General features: G+C 41.7%; 2 protein-coding genes across 3 annotated transcripts in view; one reads left to right on the top strand and one right to left on the bottom strand.

Moving 5' to 3' along the window:
• LOC134602753 (histidine--tRNA ligase, cytoplasmic-like) overlaps positions 1-14,425 on the bottom strand; it is an 80,544-nt gene extending 66,119 nt beyond the window's left edge. Inside the window, exons 1-4 of one of the 2 annotated variants that reach the window (XM_063448052.1) lie at positions 14,331-14,425; positions 7,958-8,215; positions 6,912-7,001; positions 6,696-6,815 (exon numbers count right to left, since the gene is read on the bottom strand). In XM_063448052.1, coding sequence (XP_063304122.1) covers positions 6,696-6,815; positions 6,912-7,001; positions 7,958-8,068 — 321 coding nt within the window. In that variant the 5' untranslated portion in view covers positions 8,069-8,215; positions 14,331-14,425. Of the gene's footprint in view, positions 1-6,695; positions 6,816-6,911; positions 7,002-7,957; positions 8,216-14,318 lie in introns of both variants that reach the window. The other variant, XM_063448051.1, reaches the window with a different exon arrangement.
• A 286-nt stretch (positions 14,426-14,711) lies between these two features.
• Positions 14,712-22,126, top strand: part of ZMAT2 (zinc finger matrin-type 2) — a 34,461-nt gene continuing 27,046 nt past the window's right edge. The window contains exon 1 of the mRNA XM_063445422.1: positions 14,712-14,808. Within this exon, the coding sequence (XP_063301492.1) occupies positions 14,791-14,808 (18 nt within the window). The 5' untranslated portion in view covers positions 14,712-14,790. The remainder of the gene's footprint in view (positions 14,809-22,126) is intronic.

Below are 22,126 nucleotides of genomic sequence, written 5' to 3'. Positions count from 1 at the left end.
TTCCATCTTCTAGCTGATACCACTTGTTCTCCAAATACTTTCCCGGTTCAGTCTTTAACCACTCCTCTTCTTGAGCTGTATAAACTGGAGTCCATTGGGACAGTGGAGTTGGTATAAGAGCAGCTATATGCCCCACATACTCCTGTCTTCCTGATTCAGCAGCACGCTTAGCTGCACTATCTGCCATCCGATTTCCCTTGGTTACATCACCATCTCCTCTCAGATGCGCTCGACAATGTATGATACCGACTTCTTTCGGCTCCCACACTGCTTCCAATAGTTGTAGGATTTCAGCTGCGTACTTGATTTCTTTGCCTTCTGAATTCAGTAGTCCTCTTTCTTTATACAAAGCTCCGTGGGCATGAGTGGTTAAAAACGCATACTTAGAGTCCGTATAGATATTTACTCTTAAACCTTCAGCCAATTGTAACGCTCGTGTTAGTGCTATTAATTCTGCCTTTTGTGCTGATGTTCCTTTCGCCAGTGGCCGAGCTTCTATCACCTTGTCTATTGTTGTCACTGCATATCCTGCATAGCGGATCCCTTCTTTCACATAACTACTGCCGTCGGTGTAATATTGAACATCGGGGTTCTGGATGGGAAAATCACGAAGATCTGGTCTACTTGAAAATACTTCATCCATTACTTCCAAACAATCATGTTGACTTTCAGTAGGTTGCGGCAAAAGGGTAGCTGGATTTAAGGTGTTTACAGTCTCTAAATGCACTCTTGGGTTTTCACACAACATTGCTTGATACTTGGTCATACGGCTGTTACTAAACCAATGATTTCCTTTGTAATCCAACAACGTCTGTACTGCATGTGGGACTCGTACATAAAGTTCTTGACCCAGAGTGAGTTTATCGGCTTCAGCTACTAGCAGGGCGGCTGCAGCTACGGCTCTTAGACAAGGTGGAAGTCCGCTGGCCACTGCATCCAGTTGCTTAGACATGTAGGCAACAGGTCTTTGCCATGATCCCAAGTACTGTGTCAATACTCCCACAGCCATTCTTCTTTGCTCGTGTACATATAAGTAGAATGGTCGTGTGTGATCAGGTAGACCTAATGCTGGGGCACTCATCAAAGCCTTCTTCACATCTTCAAATGCCGTTTGCTGTTCTTGGGTCCATAAGAAGGGGTCGTGCTCTGTACCTTTGATGGCTGCGTACAGAGGTTTTGCCAGTATCGCATAGCTGGGAATCCATATCCTACAGAAGCCTGCTGCCCCCAAGAATTCTCGCACTTGTCTTCTATTCTTGGGTATTGGTATTTGGCAGACAGCTTCTTTTCTCTCTGGCCCCATAATCCTTTGACCTTCAGAGATATGGAATCCCAGATACTTGACAGTTGGCAAACACAACTGAGCCTTCTTCCTGGACACCTTGTATCCTGCCTTCCAGAGAATATGTAGTAGATCGTGCGTTGCTTGCTGACATTTTTCTTTTGTAACTGCTGCTATCAACAAGTCATCTACATATTGTAACAATACACATTCTCCTGGGATAGACTCGAAATCCAGTAGATCTTGACTTAGAGCTGAACCAAATAGGGTAGGTGAATTTTTAAACCCTTGGGGCAGTCTTGTCCAAGTCATTTGGCGTTTTGAGCCCGTTACAGCGTTCTCCCATTGGAAAGCGAAAATACATTGGCTTTCTGCGGCAATTCGGAGGCAAAAGAAGGCATCTTTGAGATCTAAGACTGTGAAGTAAGTAGCCCCGCCCGGAATTAAAGCAAGCAGGTTATATGGATTGGGTACAACTGGATGTATGCTAACAACCGCATCATTGACTGCTCTTAAGTCCTGTACAGGTCGATACTCATCTGTACCGGGCTTTTGAACAGGCAGCAATGGGGTGTTCCAGGGGGAAGTACAGAATTTTAGGATACCATACCGTATGAACTTATCCAGATAGGATTGGATGTTCTTCTTAGCCTTCTGCGGAATGTGATATTGTCTTAGGCTCACTGGATAAACCCCATGTTTCAGTTCAATTTTTATTGGTGGAATATTGCGGGCCAGTCCTGGTGGGTTGTTCTCTGCCCAAACTCCTGGTATGTTAAACAATGTCTCATCACTCCTAGGGTTTTGGCTAGTCAACACTGTATAAAGTCGCCACTCTTCTTCCTTTGGTACGGATAAAGTCATAATACCTGAAGGTCCATTAAACTTTAAGGATGTTGTTCCATTTGGTAGGAACGTAATCTGCGCTTGTAATTTTGATAGCATATCACGTCCCAGCAATTGGACTGGACATTCAGGCATATAAAGGAATTGGTGTTTTACTACGTGGCCTCCCAATGTACAGAGTCGACTTTTAAGAACCGGTTTTTCAGCACTTCTTCCAGTTGCTCCTATCACAGTAATAGTCCTTCCAGATGGAGGAGCAACTAGATTAGTCACCACTGAATGTTCAGCACCAGTGTCGATCATGAACGCACTCCTTTTCCCCCCTATTGATACATCGACCATAGGCTCCGCTCGACCAAGGGGGATGGAGCCCGGTCGGTATCAATAGTCCTCCATGACAGTGTCAGCCAATCCTACAAAGTCCCTACCTTCTCTATCGCGGGACCTTTGCGCTGCTGGAATATACCTGTCTTCCCTAACACTTCCTCTGTTCCCATTACTCCCTCTATAACCATTACTCCCTCCGGGGCCTCCTCTACCTCCCGCTCTACCTCTAAAGTTTCCGTAGCCTGCCCTGGGTTGGTCTCTCTCGTACTGCTCTCTTTGCGGACATTCGTTCCTCCAATGCCCTTCTTCCTTGCAATACGCGCATTGATCCCTACTCAAAGGCTCCCTACTCCATCTATTATTGCCTCTATCTGGGCCCCGTTTATCTACGCCTGCGATCGCTACCGCTAGCATATCAGCCTTTTTACGCATCTTGCGCTCTTCCTCTTTCTTACTTTCTGTATCCCTGTTCATATAGACCTTATTTGCTACCTCCATTAGTTGGGTGATGGACATACCTGCAAACCCTTCTAACTTTTGTAGCTTGCGCTTAATATCTCCGTATGCTTGGCTGACAAAGGCGGAGTTAACCATTCGGGAATTGTCTGCGTCTTCCGGATTAAAGGGGGTATACAAGCGGTATGCCTCCAATAATCGGTCATAAAAGACACTGGGCGCTTCATCGCTTTTCTGGATCACCTCAACTGTCTTCGACATGTTAATGGCTTTCTTTCCTCCGGCTTTCATGCCAGCAATTATAGCGTCTCTATAGGCTCTGAGTTGAACCATATCAGCACCATTTACGTTCCAATCGGGATCGGTGTTGGGATAGTGTGTCGCGGCCCATGCTGCTGGATTGGCTTGGTTCAAAGCACGGGCTCTATCCTCTAATGCTTTAATGGCTGCTTGATTTATTCTTGTCCTTTCCTCATTGTTAAATAAAGTCATTAGTAACTGCTGGCAATCAGCCCATGTCGGATTATGCGTCTGTACTATTGAGGTGAACAGATCAGTCATAGCTTGTGGTTTCTCAGTATACGAGGAATTATGGGTCTTCCAGTTTAAAAGATCGGTTGTGGTAAATGGGACATATACGAGGACTGGGTCAGCGTGTGCCATTTGACCTGCGGCATCGATATAAGCTGACCCGGGATTCAGACGAAGAGGCATCTGATAGTGCTTTAATTGTTGGGCACCAGTCAACTGTCGGGTTTGGATGGGGCTACGTAGAGAGGCGTCAGTCATGGGTTCCGGTCGGGGAGAGATAGGGTATGGGGATGTGGGAGGTCGGTTTTGGGAAAAGGTCGTAAATAAAACACTTCGAGCCGAGCTAGATGAAGCTTGACCGGAAGTCTGAAGTGGCGCCAAATCAGGATATTCGTTTCTAATGGGGGTGGATTCTGGTTCCGGAAGGGGAGATTTAGTACGAGGGGGGGTGGATCCTGTACTGGAGGAGGAAGCGGAAGTGGATGAGGGTAATGAGGGGAGGGGTGCAGGACTTCCTGCGTTTGCGTCACTTCTTCTTAACGGAAAGTAAGGGGGCGGCAAAGGGATCTCGGACTCAGGGGGCGTGTCCAAAATGGGCCTAACACCAGTCCTAGTGGACGAGCAAGTCCTAGCTACCATGAGGCGACACTGCTCCTCGTGGCATGTCTGGAGCCATTTTGGCGAGTCATTTACGGCCTGTCTCCAACAGTCAATATAAGGAAACTGGCCGTAAAGTTCAGGCCTACCCGATACAGCCACGTGTAAGCGCTGTACCAGAGTTGGATCCAAACTGCCACGTGGCGGCCATGCCGCAACCAAAGTAGGCCACTCCCTAGTACACAAAGTGACCAAACGTACAGGAGACATCTTTACCCCAAAATCACAAACTTTGAATCCCTTTTTAAAATTCTTAACCATACATCCTAAGGGATCCGGAATCGTTGACTGCGACGCACCCATACTTAACAATGGAACGTCGTCGACAACGAATACTATACACGCGTACTATTCAACAGTCACACCCGTTTCCTCTGGCAACAGCACCACGTGGTACGGTTACCAAGTGAAACGTACACAATAACAATAAACACTCAGGGAATTCCCGTACACACACAGCTGTTACACCAGTCACTATATAATCAATATTATGCCCTTTGGCGTAACTATACAGTCACCCACGCTATAATTCTCTATATACGAATTACCCGTCTATAACACACCCCAGTAACATCGTCTTTTACAAATAGCGGTTACAGTACGGTTAGCATAGGTCAAAGCACAAGTTAAGGTCACAATACAATTATTAGTGGTTATGGTGTTAAACATGCAATGGACGACAATGATTAGTACTTATTATATAATGTCAGTAAATATACAGGGTTATGGTACCGTGCACTATAATACAGCAACACACTATTAACACTCTCGCTAGACGGCTGAGCTCGCGCTATCTAACAAGATATACACTTTACTAAAACAATCGTTAACACATTTACAATTCCCAACTAAACTATTGGCCAGTACCTTGAATGGACTACCTAAAACTATATACACCCGTTTTGGTTAGCCACACTGCCCAATCACCACATATATAGCGAGCTAGAGAACCGAATTTACACAGGCGCCTCTTAGTCGCACTATCAAAAGTCTAGTGGGTTCCAAATTTACACGCCTTCCCACTTAGCCCAGATAGGATGAGAACTAGCGAACCGAATTTACACAGGCGCCGCTTAGTCTCCCGGTCCCTCCGACCTAGCGAACGTAATATACACCCTAGAACGCTAGTCTAGACAAGACACCGGTGTCCGGCTAGGGCTATTTACACCAGGACCCCGCCTGACTAACCAAATCAAACGGTCTGACTAAAGAGCGTTCGATCGAGCGGTGCGCCTTCGCTCCTTCCCTCCGACAGAGGGGGCAGATACACAGATTCAAAACCCCTTTGGGCCTACCGCACAATCGGTATACCCCTAGTGGGTCCTGCCGTCTAAAACAGCAGTTGTCTTACCTCCTCGTTCCTGAACCTGAGTTCACACTCATCGACGGGGACACCCCAGCACTTCTCACGTAGAGGCCGATGATCTCCTGGACAACAGACCAGTGGCGCCGAGACGAAGGGAGATCCACGCAGAAGTTCAGGGGTGCAGCCGTAGAGAACGTGGGCAAAGATAGACCGTCTCACGCCTCTGCCTCTCAGCTACCGTTGAACGATGAGCTTCCCGGCCAATGCACCAAATGATACCGGAGAAACTGACGGAAGCCAAGCACAGAGAGATGGACACAGGTTTCTTCAGGAAGGAAGAGATTCTTTATTGGATCACCGATCGGGACTCAGAGGGACTAGCGTCACCAAAATACAGCAAAGTCTGAGTACTGAATACATAGAGTACATTCCTTATATAGCACTGTAGCTCCTCCCACAATTAACTACACCCACACATACCCTTAACCTATTTAATAAATAGAGTCTAAACTCATCCATCCGGTCTAACCACGTGGCTCATCTGATACAAAGGAGAGGGACGCGTAATTCCAGTTCTTACATTCCTGCACCTGGTCAGTACAGTGATAACAGTATCTTAGCTACGTGTAATTAACTAACTGATACTACAAACACATATACATACATATGCCTTGTGGCAATCTTAGCCTGCTAAACTTGTATTTTACTGGAATTACATCACATTTTGTCTTGATCCATAAAGTTTCATACCAGCGTGCCTAAGACTCCTTTTAGAAGCCCAGATTCGCTTGTTGACACTCTGTGTTGAAAGCATATTTGTTGGCTGGATGAATTCCCACAACTCTGCTTCAACTTTCACATTTTTTCCCACCAAAGGACTGCCTGACTGACATATCACCTTCAAGAAGACATAGATGTATGTACAACAAGAAGTGGTTTCTCTAGTTGTCCACTCTGCCCTCAGAATTGCGTCTCTATACCTCTTTTCAGGTTTAGAGGGCACACTAATTATTCAGTGACTGCATTAGAAATGTTCCACAAATTAGTAAAGATAAAACGTGCCAATCAGGAAGGGGAGACCAGTAGCATTCCTTTGCTCATTGACGCAAGGCTGGCTGTGAATTATAAATAAGATGATCAAGATTCTTGATTACCATATATTAATTATTGTCATCATCACAAAAATATTTTATAAATATTTTCAGGATTCATGCAACAGTTCAGAAATGCTAAAAGCCATTCAATTTGTCTAACTCAATTCTATGAAAGGCAGAAAATGTCTATACGGACCTTGAGCTCAAACACAGGGGTGTCAATGCTCTCTGCTCCATGTCGTTTGAAACAGTTCACCACCGTGTTAAAGACTTTCTCACGAATTGCCATTTGGTGTGGATGAACATCATGTGTACCCTGAGAACGCAGCATGAAATATATACAATGTTACACATCTTTATTAATATGCATATGTGAAAAGACTAATATATTACTTGCAAGTCATCAATGTACCTTTGGAGTTTTGAGTGCAAAGCTTTGCTTTCGCTGCCCAACTTGTTCCTGGAGTTTTGTGTCTTGATGTAGTAAAGCTCTGTCTGTACTCTAAAAACAAAATACAATAATAAATAAAATAAAATAAATACATAATAAAAAAAAAAAAAAAGAGTATTTAAAAAAAATAAATAATAATATTCATTATCTCCAGGAACACCACAACACCATGTATACAGATTTGGCTGACCAAAGGGGACATGTGGCATAAAGTGTGTAAGGCAGTGCTATGGTCCTGTATTGGGTAAAAAGTGAAAAAAAAGTACTACACCATATCTACCACAGTGAGCTACATTGAAAATAGTGTTTGGAGTATGTCTTTAATGTTTTTTCTGTAATGGCACATGATGAGCTGCATCATGCTGCTATCGTGAGAACTGAGCAGGTGCCCACCATATGGCAAGCTTTTTACGTTGAGAAAAACAGGCCATCTTGGTACGTAAAATGCAATTTCTCCTTCATATTGGGTATTGGTTGATTCCGGGCTGCAATTGGGGCTTTTCCACACTATATATTGTGGGAGGTGGGGGGTGGCTCCTGTAAATATTAATATCTGTTGAGCTACCTGATTTCACATTTTTTTGTTTCAAGAGGTTGAACCTACAGTTTGTGCATATGCTCTGCCTTTTAAAAATAAAATTGGTGTTTTCCTATGTCTATGCTAATTACTAAACATGCCTCTTTCTAAGGCTGATTTTTCTATGGTTGTAATGATGTCCTTGACAAAACTATGCACAACAAAAAAAAAAAAAAAAGCTACCGTACTTGGACTCCGATAGTAACCATGCAACTCTATATCAACAGTAAAAGAATAAAAAAGGGGGTATACCTACTAAAACTTTAAAATAGGATATATAGAACTTCTAGGTGGAGTTTTTTGCTACTTTAAAGGTTTAGCAGATATACCCCACACTGATTCTGTTTTGTAAGCTGGAACATCAGCATTAAGACCCATAACCAAACATGTTTCAAATTATGATGAATTTATACAGAACAATAAAACAAACCTGATTTCTGCGATGACAGGACATAGAGCGGACTGGTGTACCATAGACTATCGTTCTCTGGATGACAAACAGTGTCCAACATGATGAAGAGAGACACTTTAGGTTCTTCATGGCTTATTATGGTGATTGAAACGATTATCTCATGTTAAGGTCAGATTGCAAGTTATGCCAAACGCTATATCAACATTCTAAGGCCAGTGTTGCAACATTTTCATGGTGTGAGCCAGGGATCAGTGCCAACTTAATAGGAATAACATTCTGAAAAAAAATATGAAAGAGATACATTACAATATAAGACAAAAATACACTATAATCTACAACTGAAAACTAATCAAAACACAATTATTCAATAAACTGCGAAACGTTAACACCTGGCATGGGAATTTCATATTTTAGTTCAAAATAGCAAAATTAGAAATATTATTTAGTTCACTTATGTTTTTAGGTCAGATATTGTGGCCTTAAATTTTAAAATTCTACATTACCAGGTGAATTCCAGGTTTATTAAATACCCAAAAAATTCCTTTATAAAGTAGTGAATTCTAAAATGTAATTGCAGATTTATTCAGGACAGAAACCAAGAAGGGCTCTATATCTGACAATTTTATGGTTGCTTATTTGTCATAAAAAGGACAAAAGCATGGATTACATGTCACTGATCTTGGAAATGGCGTGCAGAGAGATCAGAGAAGCTATTTGCAAAAACATGTCAGGTGCAATGTGTAGGTTAGGTTACAGTTAGTTACGCGTGCTGTTTTTATTTGTATTAGCCGTCAATTAATGTTCTTCCGTAAGCCAACCTTATCTGCCCCTCCTATCAAACTGGCGGTGCTTTCTTTTTTCTCCAAAAACACTGCTGGTTGTCATGCCATGACTCGGGTTTCTGAGAGTTATACTAAAGGTTTCTTCTGCAAAAAGTTGACAATTGAAGTACGACTGTCAAACACCTTTCCTGAAACTATAAAACTCTTTGACAATGCTATACACTCTTAGCACCATAACTACTTCATCTTGCTGCAGTGGTTCCAGTGCAAAGACCCACTCACGACAGCTTTAATTTTATGTTTAATTCCATAAATAAATAGCTTTTTTTCTGTTTGTAGGGTCATCTCGTTGGACTGTTGAAATACTCTCTTCCTAGTAGATCATATCAATGTTGTACAACTTTTGTGTCTGGTGTTGTGATGCATAGTGTGCTAGCCTCAAACAACTTGGACAGGCTGCTCATGACGATGCATTATAAACAGAATCAATGTTCCTGCAGCCCCTGTGGCAATGTATCTCTCTAACTTCTTGACAAAGAAAAAATATATAAATTGGTTCTAGTTCTTGACCTTTGACTTACCTAGTTGCAAAGATTTAAGTGAAATGCTATGTGAAAGGATGGCTGAGACTAGTGGCAGTTAAATATAGTTCTAATGTAATGAGAGTGCAACAACCACTTGCTAAACAGCTTATGAGAAACATAAGTCAAACTCATCCAGTGGTCATGATTTAATGTGATTAAAGGGACACTATAGTCACATGAACAACTTTAGCTTAATGAAGCAGTTTTGGTGTATATAACATGCCCCTGCAGCCTCACTGCTCAATCCTCTGCCATTTAGGAGTTACATTCTTTTGTTTATAAACCCTAGTCACACCTCCCTGCATGTGACTTGCACAGCCTTCCATAAACACTTCCTGTAAAGAGAGCCCTATTTAGGCTTTCTTTATTGCAAGTTCTGTCTAATTAAGATTTTCTTATCCCCTGCTATGTTAATAGATTGCTAGACCCTGCAAGAGCCTCCTGTATGTGATTCAAGTTCAATTTAGAAATTGAGATACACTTATTTAAGGTAAATTACATCTGTTTGAAAGTGAAACCAGTTTTTTTTTTCATGCTGGCTCTGTCAATCATAGCCAGGGGAGGTGTGGCTAGGGCTGCATAAACAGAAACAAAGTGATTTAACTCCTAAATGACTGTGAATTGAGCAGTGAAATTGCAGGGGAATGATCTATACACTAAAACTGCTTTATTTAACTAAAGTAATTTAGGTGACTATAGTGTTCCTTTAAGTAATAAAAGGACAATATAGTCACCCAGACCTCTTTTTAGAAACTGCATTGCAGTACTAAGACTGCCTATAGAGGTTGTCTACCTGACAGCCACTAGAGGAGCTTCCATGAGATTTTTGCATGACTCCATGAAACGACACTGGATAACCTCACGCTCTGCATGGGGACTTAAAGGGTCAGGGAAAAACACATAAGAAAGTATTGAGGCAATGCTTTCCTATGGGGAGGGCCTAATGCACTTACAGCGCACAGGCATTAGGTCCGCCCCATCGAATGATGTTGGAGGAGGCAGACTGCGTCCTAGCACCGGGGTCATCGACCCTAGAATCAGGTTAGTTAATAGAGGGTTTGTTAACCCTTTATGTGCAGGATGTGGGAGAAGGGGCAAAGGGCACTATAGTGTTAAGAATACAATTTTGTATTCCTAACACTATAGATTTACTTTAAGACTGCAGGCTAGGATTCAAGTTTGTAGATGGTTAGGATTATGGTGATTTATGATAAAGATCAATGGGTTAAGATTAAAGTGACTGGATATTTAGGTACAGAGCAGGGCTCGACAAATTTGCTCAGAATCTAAGAGCCAGTTAAAAAAGTTAAGAGCCATTTTCTTTTAAACTAACAAAGTTTAAATTTACAAAGTTTCAATACAGTTCTTAAAGGGACACTATAGTCACCAGAACCACTACAGCTTAATGTAGTGCTTCTGCCTATATCCTGCATGTGTGCATATGTACCTGTGTGTGTATGTGTTGCTGTTTATCTGTGTGATTCTGAGTGTGTGTGCATATATATGTATCTGTGTGTGGCAATGTATACATCCCAGCATTCCAACGCCAACATCGCACACAAATACACCCCTGTAATCCAACATTAACACTGCACATAAATACACCTCTGCAATCCAATACTAACATTGCACACAAACACACCCCTGCAATCCAATGCCAACACTGCACACAAATACACCCCTGCAATTATACTCCAATACCACACACAAATACACCCCTGCATTCCAACTGCTTACAAATACACAATTTTTGCAGGCTGTATGGAGGGGACGGGATACGAGTCCTTGTATTACTCACAGTGCGGCTGGCGTGGTGGCGTCTTAGTTAGGCGGCAAACACAAGGAGAGCCCCGGGCGGCAAAATCTCTAGCTACATCACTCTTCATATCAAAGGGTTACACTCACATGCATAGAATTAACATTAGCTGTCCTGGAATTCTTGCCACAGATGAAGTTAAACCTCTAGGTGGAAAGGGGTTGAGCTTTGTATATGCTGTGTATCATAGTGAAATGCTGCACATACAGACACCATGACCACTTCAAATCACTGCTTAGTTACGTAGTTACATAGCTGAAAAAAGAGACTTGCGTCCATCAAGTTCAGCCTTCCTAATATATGTTTTTGCTGTTGATCCAAAAGAAGGCAAAAAAAATCTAGTCGGAAGCACTTCCAATTTTGACATAAACTAGGAACAAATTCCTTCTTGACCCCAAAATAGCAGTCAGATGTCTCCTTGGATCAAGCAGCTAGTACCCCCATTAATTAGAAATTATATCCCTGTATGTTATGTTTTTGTAAGTATTTATCCAATTGCAGTTTAAACATCTGTACGGACTCTGATAAAACAACCTCTTCAGGCAGAGAATTCCATATCCTTATTGCTCTTACTGTAAAAAAAACTTTTCTTTGCCTTAGATGAAATCTCCTTTCTTCCAGCCTAAATGTGTGACCTTGTGTCCTATGTATAGCCCTGTTTATGAATAGATTTCCAGATAAAGGTTTGTACTGGCCCTGAATATATTTGTATAATGTAACAAAGTTTTGTGTCATCTGCAAAAACTGAAACATGGCTTTCAATGCCTATTTCAAGATCATTTACAAATATGTTAAATAAAAGCGGTCCCAAAACAGAAGCCTGAGGGACACCACTTACCACTTTTGTCCAGCCTGAAAATTTACCATTAATGACAACTTGTACTCTATCCTTAAAGGACCACTCTAGGCACCCAGACCACTTCAGCTTAATGAAGTGGTCTGGGTGCCAGGTCCCTCTAGGATTAACCCTTTTTTTTTTAATAAACATAGCAGTTTCAGAGAAACTGCTATGTTTATAATCGGGTTAATCCAGCCTCCAAATCCTCTAGTGGCTGTCTCACTGACAGCCGCTAGAGGCGCTTGCGTGATTCTCACTGTGAAAAGCACAGTGAGAGCACGCAAGCGTCCCTAGGAAAGCATTGTAAATGCTTTCCTATGAGACCGGCTGAATGCGCGCGCAGCTCTTGCCGCGCATGCGCATTCAGCCGAAAGGGAGGATCGGAGGCGGAGAGGAGGAGGAGAGCTCCCCGCCCGGCGCTGGAATAAAGGTAAGTTTTAACCCTTTACTCTCCATCCAGCCCGGCGGGAGGGGAGCCCTGAGGGTGGGGGCACCCTCAGGGCACTATAGTGACAGGAAAACGAGTATGTTTTCCTGGCACTATAGTGGTCATTTAAGCCATTGTTCTACACAAGAAGAAGAAGAATCATCTAGACCAATTTCTTTTAGTTTGAAGACTAACCTATTGTGAGGAACCGTATCAAACGCCTTGGCAAAAATCCAAGTAGATGACATCCACTGTAACACCCTGTTCTATACTTCTATTTACTTCTTAGTAGAATGCAATTAGGTTAGTTTGACCTGACGTGTTTCATAAAACCATACTGATTATTGCTTATAACAAAGTTCTTTCCCATGAATTTCTGAATATTATCCCTTAATAGCCCAAGGACACATGACATGTGTGACATGTCATGATTCCCTTTTATTCCAGAAGTTTGGTCCTTAAGGGGTTAAATATTTTCCCAGTCACAGAAGTTAAGCTCACAGGTCTATAATTTCCAGGCAAGGATTTTGAATGCTTTTAAAATCCTCCGTTACAATACCTGAAACAATAGAATCTTGAAAAATAAATGAGAGGTTCACTTATTTCCCCACTTAGCTCTTTAGTACTCATGGGTGAATACCATCAGGCCCCAGAGCTTTATTTACATTAATTTTCTTTAACAGCTGTAGCACCTTGTCTCAAGTTATCCGATCACAAGTTATCTGCAAGGTTTTTTTTGCAGCAATCATTTGCATATCTCTTGTTATAGGATCCTCATTAAAGGACCACTCTAGTGCCAGGAAAACATACTCGTTTTCCTGGCACTAGACTGCCCTGAGGGTGCCCCCACCCTCAGGGAGCCACTCCCGCCGGGCTCTGGGGGGAGGAAGGGGTTAAACTTACCTCTTTCTCCAGCGCCGGGCGGGGAGCTTTCCTCCTCCTCCTCTTCTTCTTCCTCGCGACGTCATCGGCTGAATGCGCATGCGCGACAGGAGCCGCGCTCGCATTCAGCCGGTCGCATAGGAAAGCATTCATAATGCTTTCCTATGGACGCTTGCGTGCTCTCACTGTGATTTTCACAGTGAGAAGCACGCAATCGCCTCTAGCGGCTGTCAATGAGACAGCCACTAGAGGCTCTGGAGGCTGGCTTAACCCTCAGTATAAACATAGCAGTTTCTCTGAAACTGCTATGTTTATAAAAAAAAAAAAAGGGTAAAAGCTAGCTGGACCTGGCACCCAGACCACTTCATTAAGCTGAAGTGGTCTGGGTGCCTAGAGTGGTCCTTTAATATATACTGAAGAAAATGTGTTATTTAAAATGTCTGCCTTTTCCTGTTAATTACTTGCAGTGTAATTGCAGTAATTACACTTGCAGGGTTAAGGGTGATGGGAGTTGGTACCGAGACCACTCCAATGGGCAGAAATGGTCTGGGTGCCTGGAGTGTCCCTTTAAAGTTGTATTTCTTTCGTGCAATGTTTTAAATTGCAGGGTTACAAGGACAGAACCACTGCATTGAGATGAAATGGGTGACTTTAGTGATCCTTTAAGGTCAAAATAGCCAGACTGGAAACATTAGCTAATTCAGCAATGCTTCTATTTCAGCTACCTTGGCCACAAATGTGGAATTCACTTTGAACTCTCACTTTAATGAATAACCATGTAGGTCTACAAAAGCACATGTGAGATACTACATAGACAGTTTATATACACAAATTACATACATGTGTTTTACAGTGTTATTTACTAAAGTGAGAACTGTGGGGTTAAAGTGAAATTGAACATTTAGTCCAAAATAGCTAGATTTTAAATACATCTTCCAGTCATTTCTGTATTCAGTTTGGCTATTCCTTCTTGAATTTGAAATACTTGTTGAAATCCATGCAATTGTCACTTCAATGAATAACCCTGTGCCAGCGCAAGCCTTGCCTTACCATCTCACTCACCAGGATCACATGCACCCAGCCATTCTGTCACCTCTGAGCCCCACTGAGGCTTGTCTGGTACACTGCTCGCACTCTATGGTTAATTCCCTCTAGTACAACAGCCATGGCCATCACCGCATTCACAAGGTATACAACCATTTTCAACACATACAATTAGCAACAATTCGTTTATTCAAAGCAACGTTTAATGAACATGATCAGCATCGAATTATAACTGATACTAAAAAGAACGGTACGAGCCATGCCCATATCAAACATGGCGGCTGGCACGCCTACAGCCGGAAATGGTCACTAGATCGAGGCAAGGGCAGGGTGCTGGCGGAAGTAGTTTAGTAGCAGAGGCATAGACATTCTATGTCCATGAGCAGAGGGAGGAGCGAGATTAGAGATTCCATGGTTACTGGAGAGAGTCCCTTCCGCCTGACGTCATTGAGGGCGACGAGCCGCTTTAGTGAGCAAGATGGCGTCGGGGAGCGGGGTGAGTTCCTGTAATGCTGTGCACAGTGTGTGGACCGTCCCCGGGTTATACGGAATCAATAGATAATAACTGTTAGCGGAGGGTGATATCACTCAGGGCTGGGGTTTGCTTTGTGGAGGCTGGAAAGCCCCCCTTCCCCTATGCTAAGTGGCTCAGTGATGGTAGTATAGGATGGCCCCATGTTCCCTGTACTATCACTGGAGAGCAGAGTAATAATGGGACGTTCTATCCTATCACAGAACGCACTGAGAATACCTTGAAATGTATTGTATCCAGCCATGGAATATGATGCCAGAGAAAAGCAAAGATTGTGATATTGAAAGCTTGCACTCCTGTTAATGTAATCAGTAAAGGTGCTGTTTCTCTATACTTGTCATTTATTCTCAAATGCTAATTATTTGGTATGCATCTTTCTTAGAGGGACACTATAAGCATTAAACAACTTTAGTTTAATGAAGCAGTTTTGTTACATATGCCATGCACTTGTAGTCCAATGCTCTATTCACTGCCATTTAGGAGTTACATCACTTTTATTTCTGTTTATGCCGCCATAGTCATACTTCCCCTGGCTAGGGCTGTATAATTATATAAGGAATTATAATTTTAACATAGTTTGCAATAAAGGAAGTTTTAACATTAACTGTCTCTTTACATAAAATGTTTAGGATAGCTGTGAATATCAAACATCAACATAGTGATTTAACTCCTAAATGGCAGAGAATTGAGCAGTGAGACTACATGGGCAAGATCTATTTACCAAAACATCTAAGTTAAGCTAAAGTTGTTTTGGTGCCTATAGTGTCCCTTTAATAAACCACTCTAAAACAAAATCTATATATATATATAATTTAAATCTAATTTGTTCAAACTGTTTGTGGTATGGCATAGACATAGAACAACAAACATGAATGCCTGATTACATTGCTTCTGCAGCAAGGGTAAATAAAATTGCATCCAAAGTAACTACAACCATTAGTTTGCTAGTCTTGTTCCATGTCTGTCATGGCCACAAGAAGCAAACAAAAATTAATTCTTTCTTATCCCAAACCATTGGATAAATAAATCTATAAGTGGCAATTGCGCCTCAGTTTTGAGTCTGATGACTTCACATTACAGATGAAAACCATTCTACAGGATCTATGCAGAGATCTAGAGACAGATGTTGCTCAACTGACCAGCGTTTTGATAAAAACTATCAATGATAGAAAACACCACATAGATAAAATTGAGCTGCAGATGGACAACGTCAATTCACATATTTGACTTGAGGACCTCCATGTGCCCATTGATGACAAAATCTGCCCCGTGCAGTTAAAACTTGATATAGTAGACAGCTCTTGGTTAATTTATTAAAATACATGGAATCCCAGCCTCGATTCCCAACACGAACTTGGAAAGGCAGTAGCACCAACCTTATCTATGGTCCTGCTAAACCAAATCAACAGACTAAAATAATAACCGGATTAGTGTATGAATATTTTATTTAGCTGCATGCGCATATGACTAATTTTACACTTCACTTCAATATGTTGTGTAATCCTATAGAAATATATAAACACCAATATAGTGCATATAATCTATACAAAGTACATTAACACCCCACTATGCCCCATCTTGATAACATTTGCATATACCTGAGACATTTGTGCCATGCTCTGGGTGAAACCGCATTAACGTGAGAGCTGATCTTCCCTCATGATGACTCCTTAATAGCACAATGACTCAAGCAAGAAAGAGACGCACACAGAGGCTCCAATCGCATTATACAATTAAATTTTATTATTGGCATTCTATGATAAAACCAATTACAGTACTGTCAAACCATATAAGCGCTCTTTAAAAGTGTTTGTTAAAATAGTTTAGTTGAATTGCTTGCTGGACAAAATGTTAGCAAGAGGGCACCCTATCTTACCTTTGTTGGCATTCTTTTAACTCCGGTCATAGCTGAGTTTTCATTGTTGTGTTCGTGTTAGGAAGTCTTTTATGAGTTACTGTTAATGAGTGGTAATGGTTTGTGGAGGTCCGAAGGTATAAATTCTAGGAGCAAGTGTTAATGGTGGAACTGGTTACATGGTGGTGGAGATTTCTAATTCAGGACCAGTGGAGTTTAAAGTAGTAGCTGTAAAGAAGCTTTTTGGAAGTTATTAAATAGGATTTATTAGTGCATGATGATCACCTTTTGTTTAGAGAATGCTGTAAAGTTTTTGAGGTTTGTGAGGTTAGTTAAGACCAAAAATGGAAAAGTTGCAAGTTGCGTTGTAATGATTAGTGAAAAGTAATTCTATTGTTCATTAGATGAAAAATCAGTTTTCAGGAGGAATTTAAAATGAAGCCTGTGTTAGGATTAAAACTCACTGTGTTTGATTTTCTTTTTTTTTTTAAAAGCACCGCACCTCACCAATGTAACTGTATATTTTATACATATAGAATCTTTATGAAATACTGACAGTGATGGCATTTCATTAAAATCACAGTGCAGACAAAATGTATAAATGTATCATAAGACCAATTATTGACTAATTTGTCTTATGATAAAGCCCAAAGTTGAGAAAATGTGACAAAAGAACAGGTAACCACTTCAAAGAAAATATCTACCCTCTGCTCCTATACTTCTAGGTCTCCAAACTCCATGTGGGGATGTCACCTGTGAAGGTAACAGATTGTGTACCAATTATAATAAAGCAGGCTTAGTTAGTTACTACTATGCAATGTCATTGGCAGTGCATAGGTTAATTGGTATGAGGTACCTCATGAAAAAAATACTATATTGTACTAATGCTATGTTTTGTTGGATTTTGGAGTGGAACAAATTTCAGTGAAGGGAAGAATAAAAAACTTTTGTATGAAGATGTCGGGCTATGTTTTTTTCCCTGGACGTCAGCAACTATGTTTTACTTATTTATTTATAAAATATTTCACCGGGAAAGATACATTGAGATTTCTCTCGTTTTCAAGTATGTCCTGGGTCCACAAAACATTGCATTGATACATTAGGTTACAATAAAATACAAAAACAATATTAATACACAATATATACAAAATTTAACATGGAACAGGTAGGAAACATATAATCAACCATGACAGGTGCATTCTGTAGAGAGGGATCTCTTAAAGGCCAAATATAAAAAGAAAAAATATATTTTCTCCTTAGTCCTAGATTAACGAAACGTCAGATCTATGACTAGGAAAAAATCGGTCAGAGTGGGTGGTACCAGCTCCACCCAGTATGAGCATGAACCCTTTAATTGTAAAGATAAAAGAACACACACAAGATGCTCGGGTTGTTCCCCTTTAAAGGGGGGCAACTACCAAGCAAGCCGGTAAAGATACAAATTGTAAGTACACATAGATATTGTGCCTAATAAATCTTAGAATCTAGAGCCCAGTAGACAGGAAAAAATAGGTGGATGGGGACAGCTGACAGAGCAGTGCTAAATATAATTGATACAGTACGTAAAAAGTATCTCTAAATCCGCTAAAAAACATAAAGACTTTATTGACCTATTAAAGAAGAAGAGATACAGTAGCAACTGTGTATCAACAATAAAGCTCTCTGATTCCTCTAATTGCCTGTAATATCTGCCCTTGGTGCAAAAAACAAATCCATTATTCTGAGTGCTATTACCAAGGGAGTTTGTAGGTAGAGGTCCCCTAAACAGCGCAATTCCTTCAAATGTCTCTGGGTGATAAATCAATTGGGAGATATGACACCCGATATGTACACAGTATGAAATCTTGAAGGATGTTAGACCAAATGCTAATATTGGGAGAAAATAGACAGGAATAGAAAATGTCTAATAGACGGAGAGGGACAGCGAGATCAAGGTAAAAAATTACATTTAAGTCTAATATGGCGAGCAAAAAAGCTGTCTCCTGTTCTATTGCTATTTCCCTTACTTCTGCTAGTAAACACCTTCGTGGGTGTTCTAAGCTAGGTCATTAAACTAAATGCTTTTATCCTGTCAGATGGAGTTAGACTCCAGAGAGAATAATTGGAGAAATATGGTAACAAAAATTACTAAAAAATCATAACCAAAATTGTGAAGAAAGGAGGGAGGATTCCCTTAGTGCATCGTGAGTGGTGCGTTGTGCTGTGCCGAAGTGCAGTGACTCAGGAATCCCCCCAGAAATGATCCGACGCGCGTTTCGGAGTAAGCAACTCCATCCCTGACGAAGGAGTTGCTTACTCCGAAACGCACGTCAGGGATGGCATTTGGTCATTATTAGCATTTGGTCTAACATCCTTCAAGATTTCATACTGTGTACATATCGGGTGTCATATCTCCCAATTGATTTATCACACAGAAACATTTGAAGGAATTGCGCTGTTTAGGGGACCTCTACCTACAAACTCCCTTGGTAATAGCACTCAGAATAATGGATTCGTTTTTTGCACCAAGGGCAGATATTACAGGCAATTAGATTTTAAAGTGTGCGGGAGGTCGTTCCACAATTGCGGCGCTCTGTAGGAGGAGGATCGGGCTGCTTTCTTTTTGTATTGAGGTAGACTAAATAAAGTGCTGGTACTGGATCGGAGGTTATAGGAGGTGGGAACAGCCGAGGAGAGCAGCCCAGGCAAGCTCTTAAACACAAGGCTGAAAAGATGAAGAATGCCTCTGGATTCCAGCGACAGCCAGTTAAGTTCTTTTAGCATATCACAATGGTGGGTCCTGTAATTTCATTGTAGCACAAATCGGCAGAACGAGTTATACAATGTATTGAGTTTATTAATGTGGGTTTGCGGTGCAGGTGCATAGACTACATCCCCATAATCAATGATAAAAAGGAATTGACGCTCTTCTGGGATTTACAACATTGAATAAAACATTGAAGATCCCCTTATGACTTCTGTTAACCTTTTCATAAGATGCTCTGTTTTCTTTTAAATGTTATATTTAAGACTTTCCAAATTGATGGAACATTATAGGCCCCAGACCACTCCCCCCCTTAAACCCTATAGTTGAAAACATTGCCGTTTTGTTGGAACGCCAATGTTTACATTGCAGGCCTAACCTGCCTCTAATGACTGTCAATATGGGAACCCTAGAGGTGTTTCCGTAATACTCTGCTATATTAATCAGATGGTCTTAGGAGGATTACAGTTCCCTCACTGCCTGCGTTCATTCTACACAGCTGCTCGCCTCCATTCACTCCCAGCCAGCTACCTCTGCTGAGTGGGCTGACAAACACCCAGTTGAGCCCTGTCCTTATATGTAATGAATATGTGTTATTGAGATGTCTAAAATAAAGTTAAATGAGGAAATCCACACCACCGATTGTTTAGTTCTGTCTGTCAATATTGAGAGAAGTGGGGAAACTAAACAAGTTTACGTTATAGGTAATTTTTTTCAATGTTTTATTTAATAGTGCAAATTGCAGAGAAATGACAGTTCCTTATTAAAGGGAAACTATAGTGCCAAAAAAACACCCCTTCTGTCACTTACCTGATTCCAGCGCCAATGTCCTTTTGCACTGGTTCACGCTCCGCCTCCGCTCCTCTCCCGCCGAATTCATCCGGCAAGGGGGACCTTATGCGCAATGCTTTCCTATGGGGTTTCTTGCATAATGGGAGGACGTCCAGCGTCTGTTAGGAGACCAAAAGTCGCCTAACGACCCGGAAGGCCTTCTGGTGGAGCCACTAGAGGTGGAGTTAACCCTGGCAGGTAATTACTGCTGTTTTTAATAAGAACTGCAATAATTACCATGGCAGGGTTAAGGGACCTGGGACACTGCACCCAGATCATTTTAATAAGCTGACAAGATCTGGATGTCTTTAGTGTCCCTTTTAATTTTAATTAGGTTCCCTATGCCCTTCCACAGCAATATTTATTATTATTGATATTATACGCTTCCTAATCACAGATGTTTGTTTTGAATCCTTCTGTTACAGAATGTATTGACAGGCTGTTGGTATGGTCTCATAGAAGCTCTTGCAAGTGTGTGCACGAACAGTCCTTTCTCTCACTGAGCTGGTCACTCCTGGAGGGCTGTACTCTTGAGGAGTTTGTGTGTGAGATGCTACATTAAAGGAACACTATAGTCTCCCAGACCACTTTATCTCAAACGAAGTGGCCTGAGTGCAGTATCTCTGTCTCCTTAACCCTAATGTAAAACATTGGAATAGTTGAGAAACTGCAATGTTTACATTGCAGGGTTAACTCCTCCTCTAGTGGCTGTCATACTGGTTTCCATCCCACAGACTGAGTGAAACTTAGTCACGTAACGTGGAAACCCCATAGGAGAGCATTAACCCCTTAAGGACCAAACTTCTGGAATAAAAGGGAATCATGACATGTCACACATGTCATGTGTACTTAAGGGTTTAAAGGACCACTATAGGCACCCAGACCACTTCTGCTCAATGAAGTGGTCTGGGTGCCAGGTCCCTCTAGTTTTAACCCTGTAGCTGAAAACATAACCGTTTCAGAGAAACTGCTAGGTTTCACTGAGGGTTAATCCAGCCTCCAGTGAAAAGCCGCTAGAGGCGCTTCCACGATTCTCTCTGTGAAAATCACAGTGAGAAGACACTGAATGTCCATAGGAAAGCATTGAGTAATGCTTTCCTATGGGCGGTTTGAATGCGCGCGCAGCTCTTGCTGCGCATGAGCATTCTGAGCTGACGTCGGCAGAGGAAGGAGAGTTCCCCAGCGCTGAGGGGAGCCCTGCGCTAAAGAAAGGTAAGTGGCTTAAGGGGTTTTTAACCCCTTGAGCCAAGCGAGAGGGGGACGCCTAATGACCCTATAGTGCCAGGAAAACAAGTTTGTTTTCCTGGCACTATAGTGGTCCTTTAACTCAATGCTTTACTTTGTGGAAAGTTAAATGTGTGTGCGGCACTCATCATGCATGCACATTACATCTCCAAAGGTTTGGACCCATTTGCAGGAGGCATGGCCTCCACTGTGACACAGGCTATGGAAGAGAGGTCAGCAGTGCTGGGGGAGCCTTGGTACTGAAATAAAGCAAGTGCTTGCTTTAGGTGGGGGACACCTATTTAGAGCTAGTGAGTGGGACAGTAATAGCATTAGAAATACACATTCGTATTCCTAAACCTATAGTGTACCTTTAATAACACTATAACTTAACTTTTGACTGAGGATTTGTTCTGATGTGTTTACTGTGTCCTTTAAGTGATTTGAGATATATATATATATCTCCAAAGTAAATCAGCACTCCCAGGATTTGTGCAAAAAATGAAAATAATTCTTTATTCCAACGGTCAACGTTTCAGTTCCGCTAGGGAACTTTCATCAGGACAGAATCAGGACAGTATTCTGTCCTGATGAAAGTTCCCTAGCGGAACTGAAACGTTGACCGTTGG

Source organism: Pelobates fuscus, chromosome 3 (assembly GCF_036172605.1).
Source record: "Pelobates fuscus isolate aPelFus1 chromosome 3, aPelFus1.pri, whole genome shotgun sequence".
Classification (NCBI taxonomy): Eukaryota; Metazoa; Chordata; class Amphibia; order Anura; family Pelobatidae; genus Pelobates; species Pelobates fuscus.
The sequence above is the reverse complement of the archived record's forward strand: the minus strand, read 5'-3'. Positions and strand labels throughout refer to the sequence as shown.